Raw genomic sequence first — 26,106 nt, forward strand, 5'->3', positions numbered from 1 at the left:
AAACTAGGCTAAGAACAAATGAAAATGTGGTGGTGAATACAGTAGGAGACTTTGACGAGGAAATGTGCGAAAAAATAGTTCTGTATATTGACATGGATGGAGGAAGGATCAAAGGACCCATTGGCGAAGCAAAGATTGGAGACATAGAATTACAATTTTGTGCGGACTCTGGGTCGCCCATAACAATTGTATCGGACCTGATGTTCGAGGAGAAATGGCCAGGAACATCGCTGAACGAAACAGACGTGAACCCCAAGGCTTTCGGGGAAAAGGACATCGAAATGAAGGGTTATTTCAACGACTCGGTCACATTCAGGGGAAGGACAATCCACACGAAAATTTATGTGGCAGTAAAGGGCAAGATCTTAATAGGATGGAAAGACTTGGCAAAGCTGGGCTTGATACTCCAACCAGGAGCAAAGGAACCTATTATCTTAAGAGAAGAGCTAGTGAACAATATATGCATGGTGGAAAGCAAAGGAACAGTCGAAGATGTAGTGGAAAAGTACGGCGAAGTTTTTAAGGACTCTATTGGATGTGTGCGTGGTTTTACACACAAAATCAAATTGAAAGAGGGTGCAGAGCCAATCAAGCACAAGGTGAGAGCAATACCATTGTCCGTAAGAAGTGAACTGAAAGAAGTACTGATCAAGTTATGCGACGAAGGCGTGATAGAAGAAGCGGATGCATCCGAATGGGTGTCGGCAATAGTAGTTTCGAAGAAAAGGAAGACAGGTGACATAAGGCTATGTGTGGACCTAAGGTCATTGAATAAAAACATACTAGTAAACTGCCACCCTCTCCCATTGATACAGGACATCTTACAATCGGTGGCAGGATCGAAATTCTTCACCCTTATCGACCTAAAAGCAGCGTACCATCAGGTCACGTTACAAGAGGAATCCAAAAGCCTTACTACATTCATAATGCCCTTCGGCGCATATAGATACATAAGATTACCCTTCGGGTTGGCCTCCTCCTCAGGGGTATTCCAGAAACTGATGGATATACTGTTCGGTGAAATCCAAGGAGTGAAAGCGTTCCAGGATGACATCCTGATCCACACTAAAACAGACCAAGAAAACCTACAGGTGCTGAGCAGAGTACTAAATATTCTAAGGAAAAGAGGAATGACGGTGTCAAAAGAAAAATGTAAATTCATGAGACGGAAGATAGAATATTTAGGTCACGTACTTTCATCAGAAGGAATCACCCCAAAAGACGACCTAGTCAAAGCGATCCGGGAGGCGCCGGAACCAAAGGACAAGGAAACCCTGAAGTCCTTCCTGGGACTCAGCGAGTACTACGCCAAATTCGTGAAGGGGTACGGGGATAAGGTGGAACCACTGAAAAAGGTGTTAAGAAAAAACACGAGTTATGTTTGGATGCCAGAGCAGGAGCAAGCTTTCAATAAAATAAAGGAAGACATAGCAAAGGCACCAGCTCTGAAAGCGTACAATCCCAAGCTGGAGAACGTAATCACAGTCGATGCCAGCTCCAAAGGCATAGGGGCAGTGTTTTGCCAGATGAAGGAAGGCAAAGAAAACCCCATCGCATTAATTTCAAGGAGGCTAAACGATACGGAGAGGCACTATAGCACGATCGAACGCGAGGCACTAGCATGCGTGTGGGCAGTGCAGAAACTGAAGAACTATCTGTGGGGAAAGAAGTTCGAAATTGTTACGGACCACAAGCCGCTAGTACACATGATGAATGGAGAAGGTCGTGGAAGTGGGAATGCAAGCTCCAGACTCATAAGGCTTCTATCCAAGCTCCAGGAGTACACATTTGGAATAAAGCACATCAAAGGGCTGAACAGCAGAGCAGACTGCCTGTCACGAATGCCTCTGGAAAATCATGAGGGGGAGTCCTTGGACTATGTAGAATGTGTAGTGGCCTGGGTTGATGCATTGGAAGATGAATATGGGTCCATAACTGAACATGAATGGAAAGAAGGAATGGAGAAAGACTGGATAATGAGCAAAGTAATGCAGTATGTGCAGTCGAAATGGCCTCCGATAAGGAATTTAAGAAATTAGTTCAAAAGCTATCAGCAAATCAGTGAGGAACTAACTGTAGAAAACGGCATACTTAGAAGGTGCGAACAGTTCAATCCCCCGGCGGCACTGAGGCAAAAAATAATAAAACTGGCCCACAAAGGACACCCAGGAAGTAACGCTACAAAAAACATCATCAAAAAACACTACTGGTGGCCAGGAATACATCAGGAGGTGAACAACTTAATTGTCGAATGCGAATCATGTCTCAAAGAAGACAAACACTGGAAGATAAGGAGAGGAGAGCTGCAGAGGGTGGAGATACTGAGTGGACCGTGGCAAAAAATTGCGGTGGATTTTGCCGGCCCGTTCCTAAAACTGCCAGAAGACAACAGATACATTATAGATGTGACGGACTACTACTTCAAATGGGTGCATTTCAAGTTCGTACACTCTATTACGACTGAAAAAGTGATCAAGTTCTTTAAGAAGATGTTCGCTGTTGAGGGACAACCCAAAATCATAGTCTCCGACAACGGAACCCAACTAATATCTGCACAAATGGTGGAGTTCCTGAGGAAGGCGGGCATAAAACAACAAAAAACGCCGCTGTATAGCCCAAAGAGTAACGGCCAAGTTGAGAGAGTGAATAGGTTTATCAAGGAAGGGATCCAACTCGCCATCGCATCTCAACTAAGTGTAAAAGACAGTATAAAAAAAAATTTAACACATATAACACCCCGAATGAAACAACCAAATTCACTCAGTTTTACCTTATGAGAGGGAGAGAGTGTAGGGACGTACTTACGCCAAAATTTGATGATTGGTACAGGAGTGGGGGCGGAACCGAGCAGATAAAGGACAATGAGCTGCATGTCATAGAGAAAATCGTACTGAAACAGGAAAAGACCAAGAAGTACGCCGACCAAGTCAATAAAGCCATGGTGAAGGAGATAGAACGCGGAGACTGGGTTATGGCAAGGAAACCTGGCTTGGTGACCAAAGGAGAATCAACCTACAGTGGTCCCGTGCAAGTACAAGAATCCACCAAAGGGGCGGTGTACCTGGGAAAAAAAGGCTGGCGAAGCAAAGACGATGTGGTCAAGTTAAAACATGGACAAGAGAAGATCATTCTCAATGGAAAAAGAGCGGAAGAGGAAGATTCTGATGAGAAGACTCACCACGAAGAAGAACCATTCATTGCCCCCGTCGGGGTCCCAGCACCGGGGGGACAGGTGTAAAAACTAGAAGTGGAAGACAAATCGGAATGCCAAAACGTTATGAAGATTTTGATCAACACTAATTGTGTGTTGTGGGGTAAAGGAGGGAGATGTTGTATCCTATCGTTTATGGTCCTTGTTGCGGACCGTAGTTATCTGAAGTAATGTGCCCTACGTCATGCATTCCATTTTGGAATGCCAGTGTTCGTACTTATGTGACGTCACCCCTGCCCCGGCCATCTTCTCCCCAATCCTCTGTCCCCGTACCTGCTCTGTCCTTCCTGTCCCTGGTGGGCCTTTCCATACTTTATACTGAATAAAATAATATAATCTTTATCCGTGGTCCGCTCCTGCTTTACAACACTTCGTTGATGTAAAATCGTAGACTTTCGTTTTGAGCAAAATGTCCCGGTCTTTAGTCTCAAGATCTGGTCACCTAATCTCATAAGCACATGCAGCCTAGGCCGCAGGACCGTCCTCTAATCGTTTGCCGACTCAACAATAATAATATAACACATATGCTCCTGTCCTTGTCGTGATTTTTTTCGGTTAGATCCAGTGGTCGAAGTGGGAAATAAAAAGTAGGGGAACTGTGGGTGGAGAATCAGGAAACAGGAATAACCAAATATTGAAACAGTGGGCGGAGTCAGGGGTGTGGCTAGAAATAGCTAAACATACCAATTTTTAGTACGTTTAGCAATTCACTGACCAGTTACAGCTTACGTTATTTAATTAAAACAATGTATAAACAGGTTTATATGAGGTTTAATTCAGGAAAAAGCAAACACTTATAGGGAATACAGGTTTATGTAAAGCGTGTGAAATATAAGCAGGAACAACATGTTACCTTAACCCTTTTGTTGCTGCCGTCCGCACACAAGGTGCCCCATGCATAGCCCGGTTCAAACCAGTTACTGGGGCACTCAAGCCCCAGCTCTGGCACAAAACTGGACAAAGGGAAAGGGGTGTAACCAGGGCCGGTTCTAGGATTTGCGAGGCCCTGGGCTAAAATGGAATGTGCGAGGCCCCTCTCATGTAGATAAGTGTCCCCTTTAGGAGACCATTCACAGACACTGTGAGAGGCCCATTGTCCAGCATTTTGCCCCCCCACAGTCATTTCTAACACCTTCAGTCTGACAGGTGTGAGAATTGCTTGTGGGGCTAAAAGTTAAAACTATGGGGGTGCCAAAATGCTGGACAATGGGCCTCCCACAGTGTCTTTGAATGGGTCTCCTTGCAATTGAAGGGAGCGTCTCTCTCCCCTATGCCTCAAGACACCATCCCTGGGGGGCCCCTCTGAAGGACCTTAATTGCAAGGCGGCACCTTTCTCTGAAATGGATCGCCAAGGAAACAACAGGACACACCACCAGTGCATGGCCCCATGCTGGTGGGCTGAGTGCGAGGCCCTGGGCAGCTGCCCACGTTGCCCATGCCTAGCGCCGGCCCTGGGTGTAACCACCCCCTTCCCAGGTTCCACCCATAGGAGGGACCTAGCAGGTAATCCAGCCCCTTAGTTTAGTATAAAGTTAGGAGCTGTGTATAGAGACTTTAGATTTATCCTGGAAAGAAACTCTGAAACTAAACTCTTGGACCTTCGACGTTCCATATCGACTGGAAGACTGAAGACATCTCCCTTGTGGTCAAGGAGTGACCACCCTGTGCAAACAGGCACCAACAGTAACTTGCCGGTTTGCTTTGTTGACGCTCCCGCTGGAACCCGAAGCCTTAGCGACGCAGGAACTGGACTTCCAGACTTCTGACTCCGACCCACATCCACAGCAAAGCTGAGACCCGTGGCGGACACAAGAGACGTGGGACCGGACATCCTGGCCCACCTGATTTTTGCTACCTGTGCAGCTTCTGAGGTACCCTTGAAGTTGTGCATTGAGGTTTGAGAGGCCCCAGACCTGAGCAGCATTTGCACCGAAGCTCAGCCCTCCACACTCTGAGTGCCGCTTGGGGCCTGCGCCTACATTTCCGCTCAATACGTCTTTGCGGTTGCTAGCCCGTTGGCTAATAGGCCCTCTGAATACATCTTTGTAAAACTACATCGCTTTCATGGTTGCTCCGGGCTTGCTCCAGCTTCTCTGTGAAGGAGAAGCTCCCCAGACTTGCTGGTCTGAACTAAAGCCAATCTTCCCATCCTGCGTGGATTGCATTTGCCAAGGTTTGTTGGGTCCAATCCGGATACAGACACCGCCAACAGCTAGATTCGTCATGGGACAGCTTGACTCCAGCACCTGGTCTTCGTCGACGCCTCCTGGTCTTCGTGGCTGCAGAAACAAGCTTCACCTGATTGCATTTCGACATCGCCTGGTTCCTTCCTGGTCACTGGCTAGTGACCCAGACTCTGTCCCTTCTGCTTTCAGGTTCTTCTCGACTGCGATCCGGCCTTGGATCCACCCGGACACTTTTCTCCTGGTCGCCTGCAGCACTTTCTTGCAGCTCTCCATAGGAGACAGCGACGAAACCCGACACAAAAGAACACCTATGCACCCGGCTTCCCTGGGTGAGGTAACTTGAGTAATCCGGTTCTCCAGTGGGAATTAACTATCCAAGTGTCCTAGTTTAACATGGTTTTCCCGTAGTCCTTCCGGAAGTGTCCAAAATCTACTACTTCGTAACTTTTACGTTCCCTTTGAAACTCTATGGTAACCTGTGTGTGTGTTTAGACACTGCACACGCTTCCTGTGGGCCTCCTACTTCCAATCCCTTGGTTGCTCAGTGTAGCCCTAGCAATTTCCTAGGCCCTAGGCCTACTCACCTTTCCTGAAGTGGTTCTTATACCACTTATTTAGTATATGGTTCGTGAGGCCCCTAAGGCAGAATTGTATTTGTGCAACTTATAGTATGCTTATTGAGCAACTTGTGCTGTATCTCGAACTGTGACCTCATAAAGAGTGCAGAGGGGTTGTGTTAGTGATAAATACATATATATTTGATATATACCTTGTGTGGTGCCCTTTCATTTGGTGTTATATATGGTAAAACAGCTGGCTTCACATTCTCTCTGAAGTTTAAGCCTAAGACTGCTTTGTCCATGCTACCACTAGGATAGCTGGTCTATAAGGTTGACTTTACAACCATCACCATAAGGGTTGTTTGGACTGGTGCAAGGTGCCCACTAGAATAGTGGACATCATCTACCAGGCCAACTTCTCACACTGCCCTGTTCACTACTCCTGCCCCGTCCACTGCTCCTGCCCCGTCCACTGCTCCTGCCCCGTTCACTGCTCCTGCCCCGTTCACTGCTCCTGCCCCGTTCACTGCTCCTGCCCATCACCTCACCTGCCCATCACTTCTTCTGCCCGGTCACTTCTCCAGCCCATCACCTGCCCGTCATGTCACCTGCCCGTCACCTCACCTGCCCGTCACTTCTCCAGCCCATTACTTCTCCAGCCATCACCTGCCCGTCACGTCACCTGCCCGTCACATCACCTGCCCGGTCACTTCTCCTGCCCGGTCACTTCTCCTGCCCTTTTGCCTCTCTTTCCCTGTCACTTCTCTTTCCCTGTCACTTCTTCTTCCCCGACACTTCTCCTGTCCCGTCACTTCTCATTCCCCGTCACTTCTCATTCCCCGCCACTTCTTCTTCCCAGACACTTCTCCTGTCCCGTCACTTCTCCTGTCCTGTCACTTCTCCTGGCCCGTCACTTCTCCTGGCCCGTCACTTCTCCTGCACCATTGCTTCTGCCCCATTCACTCCTCCTGCCCCGTTCACTGCTCCTGCCCCGTTCACTGCTCCTGCCCCGTTCACTGCTCCTGCCCCGTTCACCGCTCCTGCCCCGTTCACCGCTCCTGCCCCGTTCACCACTCCTACCCCGTTCACCGCTCCTACCCCGTTCACCGCTCCTACCCCGTTCACCGCTCCTGCCCCGTTCACCGCTCCTGCCTGGTTACCACTTCTGCTCATGCCTAATCACCGCTCCTGCCCCATTACTTCTAATGCTTCATCACTTCTCGTGCCCCGTCACCTCTCCTGCCCATCACATCACCTGCCTGTCATGTCACGTGCCTGTCACTTCTTGTGCCCAGTCTCCTCTCCTGCCCTGTTGCCTCTCCTTCCCATTCACCTCTCCTGCCCTGTCACCTCTCCTGCCCCATCACTGCTCCTGCCCCATCACTGCTGCTGCCCCATCACTTCTCTTGTCCCATCACTGCTCTTGGCCCATCACTGCCCCTATCCGTTCACTGCTCCTGCTCATTCCTAATCACCGCTCCTGTCCCTTCACTTCTCCTGCCCCTTCACTTCTCCTGCCCCATCATTTCTCCTGCCCCGTCACCTCTCCTTTCCTGTCACCTCTCCTGTCCCATCACTGCTCCTGACACGTCACCTCTCCTGCCCCGCTACTTCTCCTATACATTACTTCTCCTGCCCGTCACTTCTCCTGCCTGTCACTTCTCCTGCCCTGTCACTTCTCCTGCCCTGTCACTTCTCCTGCCCTGTCACTTCTCCTGCCCGTTACTTCTCCTGCCCAGTCACCTCTCCTGCCCTATTACCTCTCCTTTCCTGTCGCCTCTTCTGTCCCGTCACTGCTCCTGCCCAGTTCACTCTGTGAAACAACATTGACAAGATACACAAGGTGGCAAATTCCCCACAGTACTCTGTTTGGGGAAAGCTCCTCTGTAATCACTGGCACATGACATGCTAAAGGCAGACGGCGGGTGCATTTTCATTCGAAAGGGGGTAATCAGCCTCAATCGGAGACTAAAGCATTCTCAATAGGAAACTAAAGCATTTTCAATATTATATAGAACAAAGTCATAGTTGTATGAATGTAGTATATTTGGGCCATATGTATCAAGCAAATTTCACATTCGCAAAGGCCGAAATTCACAGAATTCCGGCCTTTGCGAATGCAAATTTGCTAAATGGTATGTATTAAGCAAAATCTGGTGCAAAATAGGGATTCGCAAAATTTGCGATTCCTTATTTTGCAATTGCATTTGAGGAATCGCAAATTTAGCGATTCCTTAATAGCAATGTACGAAGCCAAAAAAATTGCAAAATGTCCTTAAGGAATCGCAAATAGTTGCGAATTCCTTGAAAAATGCACATTTATGCATTTTTCAAAGTGCCATGTGACGCACATACATGCCCTGTATGTGCGCCATATGTGTACCCATACATATTTCTGGGGTGAAACAGGGTGTCCTTTGGACACCCCTGTACCCTTGAAATTATTCTCAATTTGCGATTAGCAAATTTCGAATCGCAAATTGAGAATAACTTCCAATTCATTCCTATGGGCCTCCTGGCCCATAGAAATGAATGGGAAAGTATTCCTTAATTGCGATTTGCAATTTGCTAATCACAATTAAGGAATTTTAAGAAATCGCAAAAAAAATGCGATTTTGTACATACATACCTATTTGCGATTCTCAAATAGCGATTTCTTAAAAATCGCTATTTGAGAATCGCAAATGGGTATCTTGATACATATGGCCCCCTATCTTTTCCAACCAACAACCTTTGACAAAGCCAATAGTCCTGGCTTCTTGTAGGTGTAATGTTACTTGTTGTATTATATATGTGGAAGCAATAACAGAAGCAAAAAAATAAATGTCGGGCAGCACATTACGCTGGGCACATATTTTTAGCATAAATGTTTTCAGCCACATCCTTATTTATATCGGCCACGTCCCTTTAAGAGCCCCCCAGTTTTTTCATCCCACTTAAAGCCCTGCCCCAATTGTGCTGTGCGTGATGGAAGGTCATGAAAAGTTGGTCCAATGGGTGTCATGGGGGATCATATTGTCAGACTCAGAGCCACTGTAGCGTCACAACGAGAGATTCCCCAGCACATAGGCCCTTCACGGGGAGAAGATACAAAGCTATACTGATCTGCGCTGCTTAACGATTTCAATCAGATCTGCAGCCATTGCAGTCTCAGACAAACAAAGTCAGCATAGAGGGAATTGCGAGAAATAGTTTTTCACAGTCTCTTTTGATTGTACTGGGTTGCCTTCCTGAGGAACAGTGCAAAAAAATTCAGTGCATCAGTGAAAAAAAAATGGATTAACCCTATACATAGAAAAGGAATTTCTTTCAGGCCTTCTCACATAACATGACACAATCATTGTGTTGTATTGTAATTGCATTTATATGGTGCTTACTACCCCCAACGAGGCGTCGAAGCACTCTTTCAGGGAAAGCTCCTCTGAAATCACTAACTCCAATCTGTGGCACATGACATGCTAATGGCAGACGGCGGGCGCATTGTCATTCGAAAGGGGGCCATCAGCCTTAATCTGAATGACAATGGGCCTGCCCTCAGCCTGTGCGAGCTCAGGGAGGGGCTGCTGCTGCCTCTGGAGTTCAACAGAGAAGTGCGAGCAGCCCCTGAAAGCGGAAAGAAAAAAGTTATCGTTTTTTATTAAGTAGAACTATTCTTGCCGTCCCGGGATGCGTTTTTGAAAGTAAGAAGTAGGGGAACGGATTGGAATAATTTCTAGAAGTAGGGGCACGCCGTGCCCTTCCGTCCCCGCCCACTTCTACCACTGGTTAGATCGTATTGCTTTCACAGTTATTAATATTGGGTTTTACTGCATACCAGTCCGGACTTGGGGGGCATGAATCCTGAGCCCGGATCACTGCTGCAGACGCCTGGGAGGCTCCTGACGGACGGCGGAACCCACTGCCCTCGTGAGTGCGGAGGTGCTCTGCCTGCCTGCAATCACCGCCTGCATTTGACCCCCACCCTGCCCGGGGACCCTGGACTGGACCGCAGCGGAAAGACCTGTCATCGCTGTACCGGGAGGTCGGTGTGGCTATCCCGGTGGTCTTTGTGCCTGTCTGGTCGTGCCTGGACCTGCGTGTCCCGGCGATCGGGGTGGCTGTCTTCTCGGTCCGGGGGCTGGATCCCTCGCACCCCGGTGGCGCACGGAGAGGGTGGCGCCCTGCTGCAACGAAGGGTTCGTCGCCCCCCCCCCCCCAATCAGTGCCATTGGAGCCGCCGGAGCGGGAGACAAACGGACGGGAGTTGGTGCGGACTGACCCAGCGCGGGTGATAGAGGGTGTCCCCCTGCCCCCTCCCAGTGGATCATCGAGAACAGAGAAAGCGGCTTTTAGAGCGTCTCTGGTGTGCCCTGTTTGTGTGTCTGGGCAGCCACTGCGCAGCTCTGCTTTGGAGGTGCCTGACTTAGCGTTAGTGCAGCCCGACGACTCGGAAGGTAACTGAACGCAAAACTATTTCTTTTTATACTCTATTTCTTTATATACTCATGCCAGTTTCTCACTTTCTGCCCGGAATTTTGCACGCAAAACTATTACTTTAAACACTCATGCCGGATTTTCACTGTATGCTTTGTATTTTCGCGGGCTTTGCGGTCTCTTCACTCTCCATTGGCCAATATGGCTGGGGCCATAAACTGGAGCCATAAATCGCCCCTCTGCCCACCAGATGACCATGAGGCTACATACCAACGCGGTCAGGGATCAGCAAACCAGAGATAAGCCTCTCTCCTCACCATCTAGCAGTTTAGAAGCTGTACTCTCTCCGCCCCTTCAAGCAACATGGAAGTTGGACTAATTCGACCTACCCTGAGTAGAAAGGGAAACTAAACTCTGTAATCACTGCAACAATAGACAAAGGACTACTACTCTTGTCCCTCTATTTGCTATGTTGGCGGCCATCTTTGACTACTATTTTCCAGATGTTTCTTCTCCACGGCCAGTGTTTCCGTCAAGCAAGCGGACATCCCTGCGGGCGTCTGCGAGTAATGCATTCCTCCATCAAAATCGCCTTCCGCTAAACTCTTTAACTGTGTGGTATTTATTTTGAATCAATTTTACAGCTGCGCAGCAAATAGTGCCAGCTGCACCGTTTAGGACTTTTACAGCTGCGCAGCAAGTAGTGCCAGCTGCACCGTTTAGGCCTTTTGACAGCTGCGCAGCAAGTAGTGCCAGCTGCATCGTTTAGGCCTTTTTACAGCATGACGGCACACTAACCTGTCTTTTCCACCATAACCGTTTGGATTATGCGCCCCCTTTTTGCCCTCTTTTTTCTCCTCACTACCGCTCTCCCAGCAACACCCCTCTCATCTCTCCCCCACCCTCCTTCGCCGCAGCTTCCCAACATGGCCACCTCTCGAGTTAAGACTGGAGCCAATTGCTACAAAATCATTTATCCTCCCGACCAGACTAAAGCTACAATAAAACGACTTAAGCATAACACTATTGAACGTTTCCCGGACTCCCTTTTTGTGGATCAATTTTACAATGGTCGTCTTGGGAGGCTTAAAAACGATTTCATCTTCTTCACTCGCGACATCCCCTCTTGGTCCAACAGTTTTTACAATTCCCTTAACGTCACCTCCTCCTCCTCTATCCCTTATGGGAAACAACTAAAAATTTCCCCCTCTGGGTGCTTCAATGGCTACCTCACTATCTCACTCTATAACAACGGTACTGTCATGATCCAAGGCAAAGACTCCTGCCTCTCGCTCTTTGACCACCTCTTCTCCTCCTTACTCCCCGTCTCTGCAACCGGGTTTCCCCTTGACTCTTCTTCCAGCTCCACCCATTACTCCCTTTCTCCTCCGCCGACCCCACCCCACTCCAATTGGCTGCACTCTCGAGAAGCGCAGATCGGCCCTCTTCCCTTTCCCCCCCAACTTACCTCATCTCCTATTCCTCCCCCCCCACAGTATGTCCCCTCCCGCATTACTTCAGCCTTACCACTAGCTAACACGCTCCTCGTCCCATCTGCACTATCACGATGCTCCAATCTATTCTCCTCCCCCATACTTCTTCCCATCACCCCCTTCTTTAGTCCACCTCTCCTCCAACACTCTTCCCCAATTAACTGTCTCTATGCTCCCCTTAGCCCTCCTTCCGTCCCTCCTCTCCACCCCTTCATTCCCTCGTCATTCACCCCGTGTTTGCCACATTCCCACTGCATCTCTCTCCTCCCTCCTACTCCTACAGTACTGCCGCTCTACCCCCTTTCCCCTCCTAGGAACACCTTCCTTCTCCCTCCCTCGGGCCCAGCAGAACCATTTCCCCTCCTCAACTTCCCTTTCTCTCAACCCCCCTCACTCTGCCAGATGACCGTTCCCTCACCGCTACCTCTCCTAACTGACAGGACCTCCGCAACCACTGCACCTCTTTTCCGCCCAAACCTCCTACACTCCCATGATTCCACACAGGCCTCCCCCCTCCTACTTCCCTACCGACGTGTTCCGCACATTTCTCCCTCTAAATTTGTCCCTAATTCCTCTCCCTCTTGCATCACCAACAATGACAACTCTCCCCTAACCCCCAATCCATTTACTCCCGCTCCCAACCTCCACCTTTCCCCACCTGTGAACTCCACCCCCCAACACACCCCCTGTCCCCCCACCTCTCCCTGCCGTCCACCACCAATTCCACCCCCCCTTATTTCAATCGAGCCACCCAACCTTCCGTGCTCTGCCTCATTCTCACTGGAAAATATGCTTGGCTCTCTGATCACCTCCATCTCTCAGCTTACAGCTGCCATTTCACTTTTATGCTCTAAGATCCCCACCCCTCCATGCACCTCTATCCCCTCCCAACTTCCCCAGAGATGCACCTCGCCCCCTCAGCCCAATACTGCCAAGCCCAACCCTTCGTCTGCAAGCGTCGTTAACTCACACAAGCCCTTGAACGCCACCCTTCTTCAACAGGCATGTCCTAGCAACCCCACTGTCTACACTATTCCGACAATCACCTCTGTCAGAACAAAGCGTCCACCTAAACCCTCCCGAGCACCCAGGCAAATGTACAATATCCCGATCACCCTTCAGAGCCCAAGTGCCCCCGTCACCAAAACAGTCTTGACAGAGCTGCGCTGTATGCTTCACAACTGCAGATCTGCAGTAAAACACAAACTTGAAATCTCCGACACCATCACCCTTCACAAACTTGACATGCTCTTCCTCACAGAGACCTGGTTCAAAGATACCTCCCACTCTATGTTTGATCTCCTATTACCCACAGGTTATTCCATATTTAGGAATGACAGAGCTGAAAACACGGGGGGAGGTGTTGCAGTCATCTTCAGAAACGCCCTCCAACTTAAGGCGTCTCCTAGCAGCTCCTCCCTCACCTTTGAATGCCTTTCTCTTGAGCTTCAATTGCAGCACCATTCACCGCTCAGATTCCATATCATTTACCGCCCGCCTCGTAGTAGTAGCTCTTCGTTTATAGAAGATCTCAAAGACTTCATCAGCGACCAATACTCTCAAAGTGACAATCAGACCATCGTGGGTGACTTCAATCTCCACTGGGGCGCACCACAAGACTCCTCTGCGAACTCACTGGCCACCTTCCTCTCGGCAAATGATCTTATCCAACACTGCACTGAACCAACCCACTCTAAGGGCGCAATCCTGGACCTTGTTATTTCTAAAGCAGGCATGCTTTCTACTACTACCCCTATTCATGTAGATTGGTCTGACCACCACCTCATCCCATTCTCTCTACAACTTTCACACTCTATAACTCTTGGCCAACCCAAAAGGGCCATCTCCTGGTTCCGTGATGCCAAAAACATTGATGTCGGTCCCCTCTGTGAATCAGCTCTGCTTTCACTTCCAAGGCTAGACCCGAAACATAGCTGTTGACGATCTCACCTCCCAATGCCTCACAGTTCTTGCAGCTGAAATTAATAACGTTGCTCCACTCAAAAGCAAAAGGATAAGGCCCACTCCCTCAGCACCTTGGTTCAACAAATCCCTTTATGAGGAAAGGAAGCAGCTAAGATTCCTGGAGAAGCAATGGAGGCAATTGCCTTCCACTGACAATTTAGCCTTGCTTCGCACAGCAAGATCCAAATACCACAAGCACATCTTCCTTGAGAAAGCGACGCACTTCAAAACCCTCCTTGATTCCGCCAAAAATAGACCCAAAAAACTATTCGATCTCATCAAGACTCCGAGCTGCTCTCCCCCAACTTCCAAGGTGGAGGATTCTACAAAGAGAGCAGCGGATTTCGCTACTTTCTTCGATGGAAAGGTGAAATCACTTGTGGATCAGGTTGCTCATCCTACACCTCCAGAGGAGCGCAAATCCTTAGCCATTTGGCAGAGTTTTGACCCCATATCTGAAGATGCCCTTCTCAAGTGCATACGCGAAACAAAGCCCTCCAACCACTCTCTTGACCCTTTCCCCAGTGCCATTGCCTTGGACTTCTATACACATTCCCTCTCCTATTGGACCACTCTGATCAACCTCTCCCTCTGGCAAGGCTCCCTTCCTGTCCCCTTCAAAACTGGGCAGGTCACCCCTCTGCTGAAAAAGCCCACTGCTGATGCGAATGACCTCAACAACTTCCGCCCCATTACTAACCTTCCCTTTCTTGCAAAGATCACGGAAAGATGTGTAGCCAAACAACTCTCTCGTCATATCAAGGACAATGATCTTCTTGACAATTGTCAGTCCGGCTTCATCCAAAACTGCAGCACTGAAACAGCCCTATTGCAAGTGGTTGATGATGCGCTGAGGATACTCGACTCAGGGGGGTCCTGTCTGCTAATTCTCCTTGACCTCTCCGCAGCCTTCGACTCTGTTAATCACAACACCCTCCTCAATATTCTTCAACAGAGAATGGGCATGGAGGGCACTGTGCTTAAATGGTTTGCATCCTTCCTCTCTGACAGATCTCAAATGATCAAAATAGCGAACAGTCTTTCTTCTCCTGTGGCGGTGGGTCAAGGTGTTCCCCAAGGCTCTATACTTGCACCCACACTGTTCAATCTCTACTTAGAACCACTGGGAAACCTCCTAAGCAAATCCGGGATTCACTATCATCTCTATGCAGATGACACTCAACTCTACCTCAAGGTTGCCTCCACTCATGATCTCTCCATCCTAAGATCTACTCTTGACTCCATTCAAAACTGGATGTCATCTCATCAATTGATTCTGAATCCCTCCAAAACTGAATTCCTCCTCTTCTCCTCCTCACTCTCTCCTCCCCCGGTTCAATCATGGATGGATCAGATGAATCTACTAAACAACAAACCCATCATTGTCGACAGCGCAAAATCTCTTGGTGTCATTCTAGACAAAAAACTCAATCTAACTCCCCACATCAATTCTATTGCAAAATCTGCTCGCTACCAACTGCGCCTTCTTTGGGGAATCCGTCGCTTCTTCCCGGAGCAGGACCTTATAACCCTGGTGCAAGCGCTGGTCCTCTCCAGACTAGACTACTGCAATTCTCTTCTTACAGGCCTCCCCAAATCTCACCTGTCCCCACTTAAGTCTGTCTTCCATTCAGCAGCTCGTTTCATCTATGGGGCCAAAAGAAGCGATCACATCACACCGATGTTATCCACCCTCCGCTGGCTTCCCTTCGAGGCTAGAGCTATCTACAAGACCGCTTGTATCACTCACAAAGCCTTGCACTCCTCCTCTCCCCGCTACCTGGCGAATAAACTGAAACTCTCTGGAGGCTCTAGACCTTCACGCAATGCCGAGAATCTACTGCTTGAACCTCCCACTTTCAAGAAGGAAAGAACAATGGCCCAATCCTTTTCAGGCAACGCAGTGAGAATCTGGAACTCGTTTCCGCCTGAGCTCCGGACCACCACCTCCTCCCAGGCCTTCAAAAGGGACCTCAAAGTTCTCCTCCTCCAGAGACACCTCCAATAGTAATTCACGTCCTCTTGCTATTTGGAGGAAGGCTTCCCACTACTGATATTTACTACTTTCCATGACCATGGGAGTGCCTTCCCAGTGTTCTCCTGTGATGGGAGTGTCTGCCTTTTTGCAGTATTCTCCATGTACTTGTGTTCGGTGCCCTTTTGTAACATGCACACAACACTTTGCCCTTGTAACACACGGTTGCTACCTCTCACATGTTTTTACCTCTGATACTTGCACAAGTGCCACCTTGCCTACGTAACGCCTGTTCTTGTGCCGAGCACTTATTGCAGTATTATACCTCAAATTATACTCTGTTTTCTCTTTTAACTGCACACTTGTCACTTTTCCTCTTGTGCACTTTTGACTACCTCATGTATTTTTGGTTGTTCATCATTTTTTACTACCTCAAGTATTTTGTTTGCTCACAATTGTCACTATTACCTTTACTACCTCATGTATTTTTGGTTGCTCACAATGTTTACTACCTCAAGTATTTTGTTTGCTCACAATTGTCATTATTACCCTTACTACCTCATGTATTTTTGGTTGCTCACAATCTTTACTACCTCATGTTTTTTTGTTTGCTCACAATTGTCACTATTACCTTATGTAAGTAACGTATGTTTTAGCAATCTGCTCTTTTGTAATGTTTCTCATTATGTTTCATTTCTGTTCCGAATGTGAAGCGCTCTGACGCCTTCGGGTAAAGTCCGCGCTATATAAAAATGCATAAATAAATAAATAAATAAATAAACACGAGCGACAAGTTCTTCCGGTCACGTCACCGGTATCTGCGTTACTCCTGGCGTGAGCGCGCCTTCCAGCGCGGCTCTTCTCGCGGAGGCTTCTGTGACGCAGCCGCGGTGAGGAAGAAGAAACTGCAGTGACTGAGCGAGCGCAGGGCCGTTCAGCCAATCAGAAGACGGCCTGTAAGTCGGACCGGAAATGATCTCTACGGATGATGAAGCAAGTTTGAAGTGGGCAGGTCTGTCAGCAGTACTGTACCAACAGGAAGTCTGTTGAAGCTCGAGCTCACAGACGCAGAAGAGCAAGAAACAGAGGAGAAAGTTCAGAAGAGGAGCCGAGACGGGGCGTCACCAGATACAAGGAAAGAAACAAAAACACAGCTCTCCGAGCAAACAAACTTAAGCGTTCTAGCTTTAGCAGGACATTCCTCTATAACCCTGCGCTAGAAAGTCACTGCCCCAGAGGATTCAGTCTCACAGGGGTTCCAGCTCCACAGGTCTGAGCTCCAGTAGATCCCAGCTCCAGGTCAACTTAGCCGCAGGAGGTTTGACCTCCAGAGGGTTCAAGCTCCAGAGCTCCATATTGTAGACACCATTGGCCTTTTCCTGAGCATACTCTACGACACGCTAATGGGTTTTCGTGAACTGAAAGCTCGGATCTTGATGCTGGGCCTCGACGCTGCTGGGAAAACAACAATCTTGTATAGGTGGAAGCTGAATAAGACCGTGACCACCATCCCTACCATCGGCTTCAACGTGGAAACGGTGACACCCATCAAGAATGTATCTTTCACTGTCTGGGACGTCGCCAGCCATGTAAAGTTGAGACCTTTGTGGAGACACTACTTTAAAGACACAGACGGACTGCTGTTTGTGGTGGACAGCGCAGACCCAGAGAGGTTTGAGGAGGCCCGATATGAGCTGGTGGTCATCCTTCAGCATGTGGACATGATGGATGTGCCTTTTGTGCTCCTTGCTAACAAGCAGGACTTGCCTGGAGCCAGCAGCCCCTCCGAGCTGGTGGAAAAGTTTGGTCTTAAGGAGGTGCGGTGGCATGAGTGGCATGTCCAAGGATGCTGCGCCACCACCGGGGACGGACTGGTGGAGGGTCTGGAGAAGCTGACTGACATGATCAAGAAGTTCAGGAAGGGCAGGACAATATGATGACAAAGAGACTGATTTTGTCCCACTCGTGTTCTGTGGATTGTAGAGACTCCCAAGCATGAGTTAGAGAGAGAATGGGCTGCCCCGCCTGGACTGAGCACACCTGTGACTTAAGGGAGACACCCCAGGTGTCTGCAGAGCTGCTCCATCCTGGGGACTGCGCTTAAGCCCTGTTAAAGCTCTGTGATACTTTGACAGAAGACTCACAAACAGTAGAGGTGAGGAGAAAAGTTGAGAGAGTTTGCATTCCTTTCCTCCTCTTATTATTGCTGTCCGTAACGCATTCCTCCCCCTTCATGGCAAGAGTTTATTTATTTTCAGAATTAAAAACAGAGGTTCACCAGTAACTATGTTCAGATAACTTCCTATTGAGCACGCTTATACTTTTCTGTTTATACACACACTACAAATTATGTGTTTTTTCAAAAACAATGACCTGCTGCCCTGCTGTTTCACTGCAAAACACCTGCTTTTTCCCCCAACTTGAATAATTAACTTTTTAAGATCACATTTAGCAATTATTTTTGTATGTAAATAAAACAATTTATATATCTAACAAGGTGTCTGTTTTGAGATTTATGAAAATAACAATGTACTGTATTCACACAATATTTTACGTTGGCAAAAACAAGCATTGGTAAATTCATTAGGTTTTACCTATGTGATCAATAATATGCAGTTTTTTTGTTGTAAGTTGTAGCTTGCTGAGTAGTTGTGCAATATAAGTTACAGAAAGTGTTATTATTATGACTTGTTTATACAAAAAGGCAATATATTGTGCTGTTGCTAGTGGTATAGTGTGGGTAAGTAATAGCAACATTTTGATAAATGAAAGAGGGAAATATTAGAATTAATTGATGTAATAGCAATATTTGGTGTTTAGACGAGTTCTGACAACTTTTGGGCCGGTTACACCGCACTTACTGCACCATTAAAATTATGCCCCTTGCGCATGCATGATAACTGCATTTGTGGCTGTTTTTAAGTTGTAAAATATAGCAATATTTGGTTTCAGAGGAGTTATGACAAGATTTGGCCCTGGCGCCACTGCACCTGCTGCACCATTCAAATCATGACCCTGTTGTCTGGAAGGTAACTGCACTCTTGAAAGCCTGTTTAGTAGTAAAATATAGCAATATTTTGTTTCAGAGGTGTTCCTAGAGCTTTGGGCCCTGGTGTTACTGCACCTGCTGCACCATTGAAATCATGACCCTAGTGCCTGCAAGGTAACTGCACCTGTGACTGCCTGTTTAGTAGTTAAATTTAGCAATATTTGGTGTTCAGAGGAATTCTGACAACTTTTGGGCTCAGTGCCACTCACTGCACTTACTGCACCATTGAAATCATGACCCTAGTGCCTAAAAGACAACTGCACTTGTGACTGCCTGTTTAGTAGTAACATTTAGCAATAATCTGTAGTTATTGGGTTCCCTGGAGCTTTTGGCCCAATAGCACTGCACCTATTGCACCGTTTAAATTATGCTCCTTGTAACTGCAAGGTAACTGCAATTGTGGCTGCCTGTTTAGTAGTAAAATATACTAATGTTAAAAATACATTTCAGTAGAAAATCCTATGTGGATCAGAATTTCAGGATTCTCATTGCAACGGACTCAGAACCATTGATGGCTCCACTATCCCCTGTCACCCAAAAACAACTTAATGCAGTTTACATACTTCTATAATGTTGATTTGTACTGCAGTCCCTGCCATACTTGGGGTCAGTGCCAACAGTGATCTGCACTGCTGAGCCAGGGGGCAAGTAACAGTAGACAGCGGATGGTTGAAAGGCACAACCCGCCCTCTTGGTAACAACAGGTAAACTGCTACGTCTGCTGAGGTTTTCAGTATTCATGACGCACACAAGCGCATAGAGTGCCAGCTGAGTGGCTCAATTTTAGGACAGACATTTTTACTTGCCTTTGTACCTTGTCAGTTCTGCACCACCCCACCCCCATGCCTTGACCTCAGTACCTGCGAGTAACGTGAGTTATACACAATGTAAATAAATAAATATACAGGATTCTGCAGTAGGTGCCATCAACCCATAGGACATATTTCGGGGCTATGAGCTCAACACCAAAGGCCCTGGTCTGAGGGCCCCACTCCAACAGGGCCCCATCCTACCTGTAACATCTAAGGCTGCTTGTGGCGACTGTGTGTAGTATGTCATTATAGTTAGTAGAATTACATAAACTCGCTGGTTTCTCTAAAAGGTGCCTTTAACTCACCGTCCATCTTACTGCAATAGGAAACTATGACCTGAAGTGTGCACGACGACCTCAGAAGCTTCCATCAATGATAGAAAATTGGTGATATTTATCACACCTGACAAAATGTCCATCCCTGCGTTGTCAGAATATATCAGGTGCAAAAAATATTGCACCATATTCTGGGCAGACCATAACCACAATGAGAGCGTAACAAGGCTCAGAAAGTCTGATCCCTTTCCACTGAGTTGATCACCATTAAATCTTCTACTCATTTGAGCCCCGGATGCCCCGCGGCTCATTCAGTGGTTCGCATGCATACTGTGATTGGCTGCGCGTTAAAGCAATCAGCGCCTGCTAGAATGTGAGAGGGACAGATGTGGACATACACACGCGCAAAGAGGTCCTTTCACAGCCACACTCTGCTGACAGCGCTATAAATGTACAAACTGCACAAGTCTGCCCTGCAGACCTCTTCTGTTTCAACTTGAAGTACACATTCAGAGGGGATGAGATTATGCCTTGCACAGCAGCAGGTCAGACCCTCTGAACAACAGCAACAAAGGAACGGGTTACACCAGAAGCCTAAGCGGGCCTTTGGCAAGAGAGGCAAAGAAAGTGCCTCAGATCAAGGAAAACAAGCATTTACAATGAAATAGGTCTCGGGTAAATTAAGTTTGAGCTATTGGCATTGCTAAATTTTGCAACACCAACTGCAACAAAAGTATATAAATTGTAGGCCAAAAAAATGTGCATTTATTTTTGTAGCAATAGTGGCATGCTGCACGTTAGATAAATATGTTTAAAGTACGCCATACTGCGATTGCTACAATAGTTAATTGTGGAACGCGTTAACAATTGATGTGTGCACTGATGGCTGGTGGTGTGTGTGCCTTTAGAAATTTTGCACTGATGGCTGGTGGTGTGTGTGCCTGGTGGAAGTGTGCACTGACTGCTGGTGGTGTGTGTGTGTGCTTGGTGGAATAGTGCACTGACGGCTGGTGGTGTGTGTGCCTGGTGAAAGCGTGCACTGATGGCTGGCAGTGTGTGTCTGATGAAAGCGTGCACTGACAGCTGGTGGTGTGTGTGTGCCTGGTGAAAGCATGCACTGACGTCTGGTGGTGTGTGCCTGGTGGAAGCGTGCACTGATAGGTGGTAGTGTTTGGGCCCAGTAAAAGTGTGCACTGATGACTGATGGTGTCTGTGCCTGGTGAAAGTGTTCACTGACGGTGTGGTTGTGTGTGTGGTTTTGTGTGTAGTTGTGTGTGTAGTTGTGTGTGTGGTTGTGTGTATGTGTGGTTGTGTATGTGGTTGTGTGTGTGGTTGTGGTTGTGGTTGTGAGTGTGTGGCTGTGTGTGTTTGGATAAGTGTGTGGTTGCATGTGTGGTTGTGTGTATGTGTGTGGTTGTGCGCCTCGAGCTGGGAATCCTTTTAAATAAAAGGAGAGGTGTGTGGCCTGGTGCAGTGTGCACCTCTGGGTATGCACACAGACACATACTCTATCGCGTGCTCTCACACACCCATACACACACCATACGAACACACTCACATCACATACACACAAACACACTCGCAGACTGTGCTGGGACAGGACATGCCGCTCTCGCCTTAATACTCCATAGTGTTAGAGCGCATGTACCCCAGGAGGCACTCACAACACAGGCGTGCATGTGCGCCTCGAGCTGGGAATGCTTTTAAATAAAAGGAGAGGCACGTGCACTGGTGCAGTGTGCGCCTCTGGGTATGCACACCGACAATCTAAGGTCCCAATTAGTGGAGTTTTGGGGAAAGTTCCAAAAGGTGAAGGCGAACAGCGTCCTACCTGAAGCCCTCGAGTGACCTTTCTTGGGTCCGAAGGTGGTAATTTGCGTCGAGTAGTGTCCGTTGTCTAATGGATGGCCCTGAAGAGGCGAGAGACCTCGGTGGATCAGTCATCGCGGGGCTACCGCAGTGGCCATGTAGCGGGTTGCGGAGTGATGGGCAACCATCGAGTTTTTGTTAGTGCTGGCTTTATTTCTTGAAACAGAATATCGGTACAAGTTTTCCGAATCGGTGTTCGTCTCGGAGATCTGCTTCTTTCGGGACGCTGTTTCCTTCGGGTAGCCTCCTCCTTCCTCCGAATCGGGCTCCGCCTCGTCTCCACCTGATCCGTCTCCATGGTTACGATACTCGCCGCCTCGGTAGAAGAGACAAGAGAGGGCGTCTCAGTGCTATGTTACAGATACACTCGTGAGGGGAAGGGAGTGATGGGATTCACCGGTGAATATGTACAGCTAGTGACGGGACGGGGTTGGGGGTGCAGGAAGGGTTCACCAGGGGACTGAAGGGATAGGGGGTCCAATTACTCTAACCCGAAAGGTATTACGGTGAACTCGAAATGTCCCTCGTCTGTAGAGAAAGCGGTCTTCTGGCGGTTTTCTTCCCTAAGGGGTACTTGCCAGTAACCCTTCGTTAGGTCAATGGTGGATATGTATCTCGCATCCCCTAGCTTCTCTATTAGTTTGTCTATTCCCGGGATGGCATACGCGTCGAATGATGAAATCTCGTTAAGGGCCCGGAAATCCATGCAGAATCTCCGGGTCCCGTCTGGTTTAGGGATCATCACTATAGGGCTAGACCAATTGCTCTTGGAGGGCCATATTACTCCGAGGTCTAACATGTCCCTAACTTCCTGCCGTATATCCCTTCTTCTGGATTCAGGTATTCTGTACAGACTGATTTTGACGATCTTCCCAGGAGGTGTTATGATCTGATGCTCTGTTAGGTCAGTCCGTCCGGGTTTGTCAGAGAATATCGCTGCATGTTTTTGAAGAATATCCTGGAGATTCCGTCTTTCTTCCTCTCTGAGTTCATCATTAATCACCAGTTGGTTAAGGGTGCTCGTGTTCGGTACTGAATCCATCTTTACCAGGTTGGCATCCTTCGGGGGAGGACCTAGCCACTTTTTCAACATATTTATGTGGTACACTTGGGTCTTCCGGGGGTTTATTTGCAGTTTATAACTGGTGTTCCCGATGGTGCTGACAACTCGATAGGGGCCCCCCCATTCCGTCTTGAATTTTTGGGTGGAAGAAGGCAGTAGTACCAGAGCCCAATCATTTATCTCCAACCGTCTCCACTTCTTCCCCTTATCGTAGATGGCTTTTTGTTTCTTTTAGTTCCTCTCCAGGTTTGTGTAGGCTAGGTCTCTTAGCTTTCCCAGCTTAGACTTCAGGTTCCTTGCGTATTCCATGGTCTGCATGGTCTCTTCAGGTATCTCGTTTTCCCATGCTTCCTTTGTCATGTCCAATAAGGAACGCGGTTGTCTCCCGTATAACAGCTCAAAAGGAGATACGTCTAGGCTGCTCTGTTTCTGACTTCTTATGTACAAAGCCAAAGGCAAGATCCGATCCCATTCGGTCCCGTTAATCTCCAGCATTTTGCGTAGTGTGTTTTTCAGGGTCCTGTTGTACCTCTCCACCAACCCATCTGTTTGGGGGTGGTACACCGAGGTTCTTATTTGGTGAATGTTCAGTAGATGGCAAACTTCTTTCATTAACCGGGACACAAACGGGATGCCTTGGTCCGTGAGGATCTCTTTCGGGAATCCCACGCGTGAAAAAAGTTCTAGCATTCTGTCCGCTATTTGTTTCGTGGTGGTGGACAAAGGAAATGCTTCTGTGAATCTTGTAGCGTAATCGACTACTACCAGTACATACTGGTTACCTTTTCTGGTTTTTGGAAGAGGGCCTATTAAGTCCATTCCGACCCTCTCGAATGGGACTCCAATAATGGGAAGGGGCTGAAGAGGCACTGCAGGAGATCGAGTCATGTTTCTCTTTTGGCAGATCTCGCATTTTTGACAGTAGGTCATTGTGTCCTTGTATATTCCTGGCCAATAGAAGTGCCGAAGGATATTGTGTGTGGTTTTCTCTGAACCCGTGTGTCCTGCCACCAAATGGGCATGCGAGTAAAACAACACTTGTTCTCAAAATGGGACGGTCACCAACAGTTGCTCAGGGTCGTCGTTTTGTCCTTGTCTATATAAGAGGTCATTCTTAATGAAAAATCGGGGGTATTGCGGAGGGTTTTGTCCAAGGGACTGGTGGGCTTGCTCCCAGGTGTTATACAGAATGTTATCATTGGACTGCGCGAACCGGAAGCTTCTATCTAATACCCAGGGTTCGGCGGAGACCAAAGCTGGAACGGGATGGGAACCATCACTGTCTAAATGGACTGGCAGTATACTATTTCCTAGGCTCTTCCTAAACATCTGAAGGAAAGAGGGATTATCAGTCCCTATTATGAGGTCCCCGGGGAGTGAGGACAATACTCCTACTCTAATGGTACTGGGGCGACCTTCTTGGGGAACCAGGGGAATGTATGCTACCGGGTAGGGCCTGACGTCCCAGTGTACACAACGTATGTTAACCTGTTCATGGGGTACTATTTGGTGGGTTTTTACATGCTGGGATTGGACCACCGACTGACGGCAGCCTGAATCTAACAGGGCTTTTATAAGGGACTTATTTACCCAGACACTCACTCGAAATGCGTGTCCCATTTCAGCCGAGTATAACACAGTCCGTGGGAGGTAGCCCACCTCCATGGGCTCGTCGGCTTGTTTTCTTCGGGGGCACAGACGGGCGATATGACCCCAGTTTCCGCACTCAAAACATTGTGGTCCCCCCGACAACGGGGGATCGTTTCTCCAGGTTTTTGGTCTTAGGGGCTCTGGTGCTTTTACAGGTTTCTTTTCCATCCTTGGACCCATTTTGTTGGTTTTGTCAGTCTCGTACAGAAGCAACCGGGGTTGGGCCCGGGCGAAGGTAGTAGCCATATCCACGCCTGGGCCGTTGTCAGATTGTGGTGTTGCCGCAACCACTTTTGTGTGGCGAAGGGAAGGGCCTCGAGGAACTGCTCGAGGTACACTCGGTCCATGATCTCCTCTTTGCTACTCACTGCAGGGGTTAGCCATTTGTCGGCTGCCATCTTCAGCCTCACGAACAGAGTTTTGGGGGTTTCCCCCGGGACTCCCCTTTCCTTCCTGAATCGTACACGGTAGGCTTCTGGGTCGATTCCTAAGTGATCAAGTATTATCTTTTTTATTTCGTCATACGAGGTGTTTCCCGTGGGGTTTGCCACCTGATAAGCCGCTTGGGCCTCACCAACCAGCAGGGGAGCAAGGAAAAACGGCCATTTGGCTACGGGCCAGCCACAGGCCCGGGCCGCTCTCTCAAAGTTTAGGAGAAATGCGTCCGGGTCTTCTCCGGGTTGGTACTTCTGTAGTGATACGCCGCTAATGGGATGTGTTCCTCCTCCCCCTGTCATAGGCCAACTCTTTGTGGTCGGGTCTGTCTGCCTAGCAGTCATTGCAGCCTTCATAATTTCCCGATCTGCCTCGGCGGATCGTAGTTGCTGTTCCATTACCCATTCCAGTCTTTCCTGTCCTTTCACGATCTGCTGCACAACGACATCCATCTTTGTTAGGCAGATGGTAGGATTGCCCGCATTCTCCACCAATGTAGCGGGTTGCGGAGTGATGGGCAACAATCGAGTTTTTGTTCGTGCTGGTTTTATTTGTTGAAACAGAATATCGGTACAAGTTTTCCGAATGTGTGTTTGTCTCGGAGATCTGCTTTTTTCGGGACGCTGTTTCCTTCGGGTAGCCTCCTCCTTCCTCAGAATCGGGCTCTGCCTCGTCTCCACCTGATCCGTCTCCGTGGTTACGATGCTCGCCGCCTCGGTAGAAGAGACAATACACTTGTGTGGGGAAGGGAGTGATGGGATTCACCGGTGAATATGTACAGCTAGTGATGGGACGGGGTTGGGGGTGCAGGAAGGGTTCACCTGGGGACTGAAGGGATAGGGGTTTCAATTACTCTAGGTTCCCTCTCCTCTTAACCCAGCCCGAGATACGATTACGTACCTCGGTGAGCCACACGCCTCCAGGTTGCGTGCGGCTGGGCGGCTCGTGTTGCCGTCGGCCTCCAGGCTCCCGCGCCGTCAACGGGTCACTCTGCACCTCCACTCCCTCAGTAGATATTACACCGGGTCCTCTTCCTTCCGTACTTCCTTCGGTCCGTTCTCTCCAACACACGTCTCTCCGCTCGCCGTCCTCCACTCCGGTGTACAAGCACCCCTAACTGTCATCACCTGCCGGCTTTACGTCGTGTCG

At 48.5% G+C, this 26,106-nt stretch overlaps 2 protein-coding genes across 2 annotated transcripts in view; one reads left to right on the forward strand and one right to left on the reverse strand.

Moving 5' to 3' along the window:
• The window catches only part of LOC147698991 (uncharacterized), a 617,200-nt gene that overhangs the window by 381,755 nt on the left and 209,339 nt on the right, over positions 1–26,106 (reverse strand). The window lies entirely within an intron of this gene.
• LOC147698995 (uncharacterized) lies at positions 16,768–18,297 on the forward strand. The gene has a single exon (XM_086935587.1). It carries the CDS (start codon positions 17,208–17,210, stop codon positions 17,739–17,741), a length of 534 nt encoding a protein of 177 aa, XP_086791713.1. The 5' UTR covers positions 16,768–17,207; the 3' UTR covers positions 17,742–18,297.

This window comes from Lissotriton vulgaris, chromosome 8 (assembly GCF_964263255.1).
Source record: "Lissotriton vulgaris chromosome 8, aLisVul1.2, whole genome shotgun sequence".
Taxonomy (NCBI): domain Eukaryota; kingdom Metazoa; phylum Chordata; class Amphibia; order Caudata; family Salamandridae; genus Lissotriton; species Lissotriton vulgaris.

What these genes read in the sequence shown, in the direction of transcription:
- LOC147698995 (XM_086935587.1), top strand. Translation starts at nt 17,208, where the DNA reads ATGGGTTTTCGTGAACTGAAAGCTCGGATCTTGATGCTGGGCCTCGAC.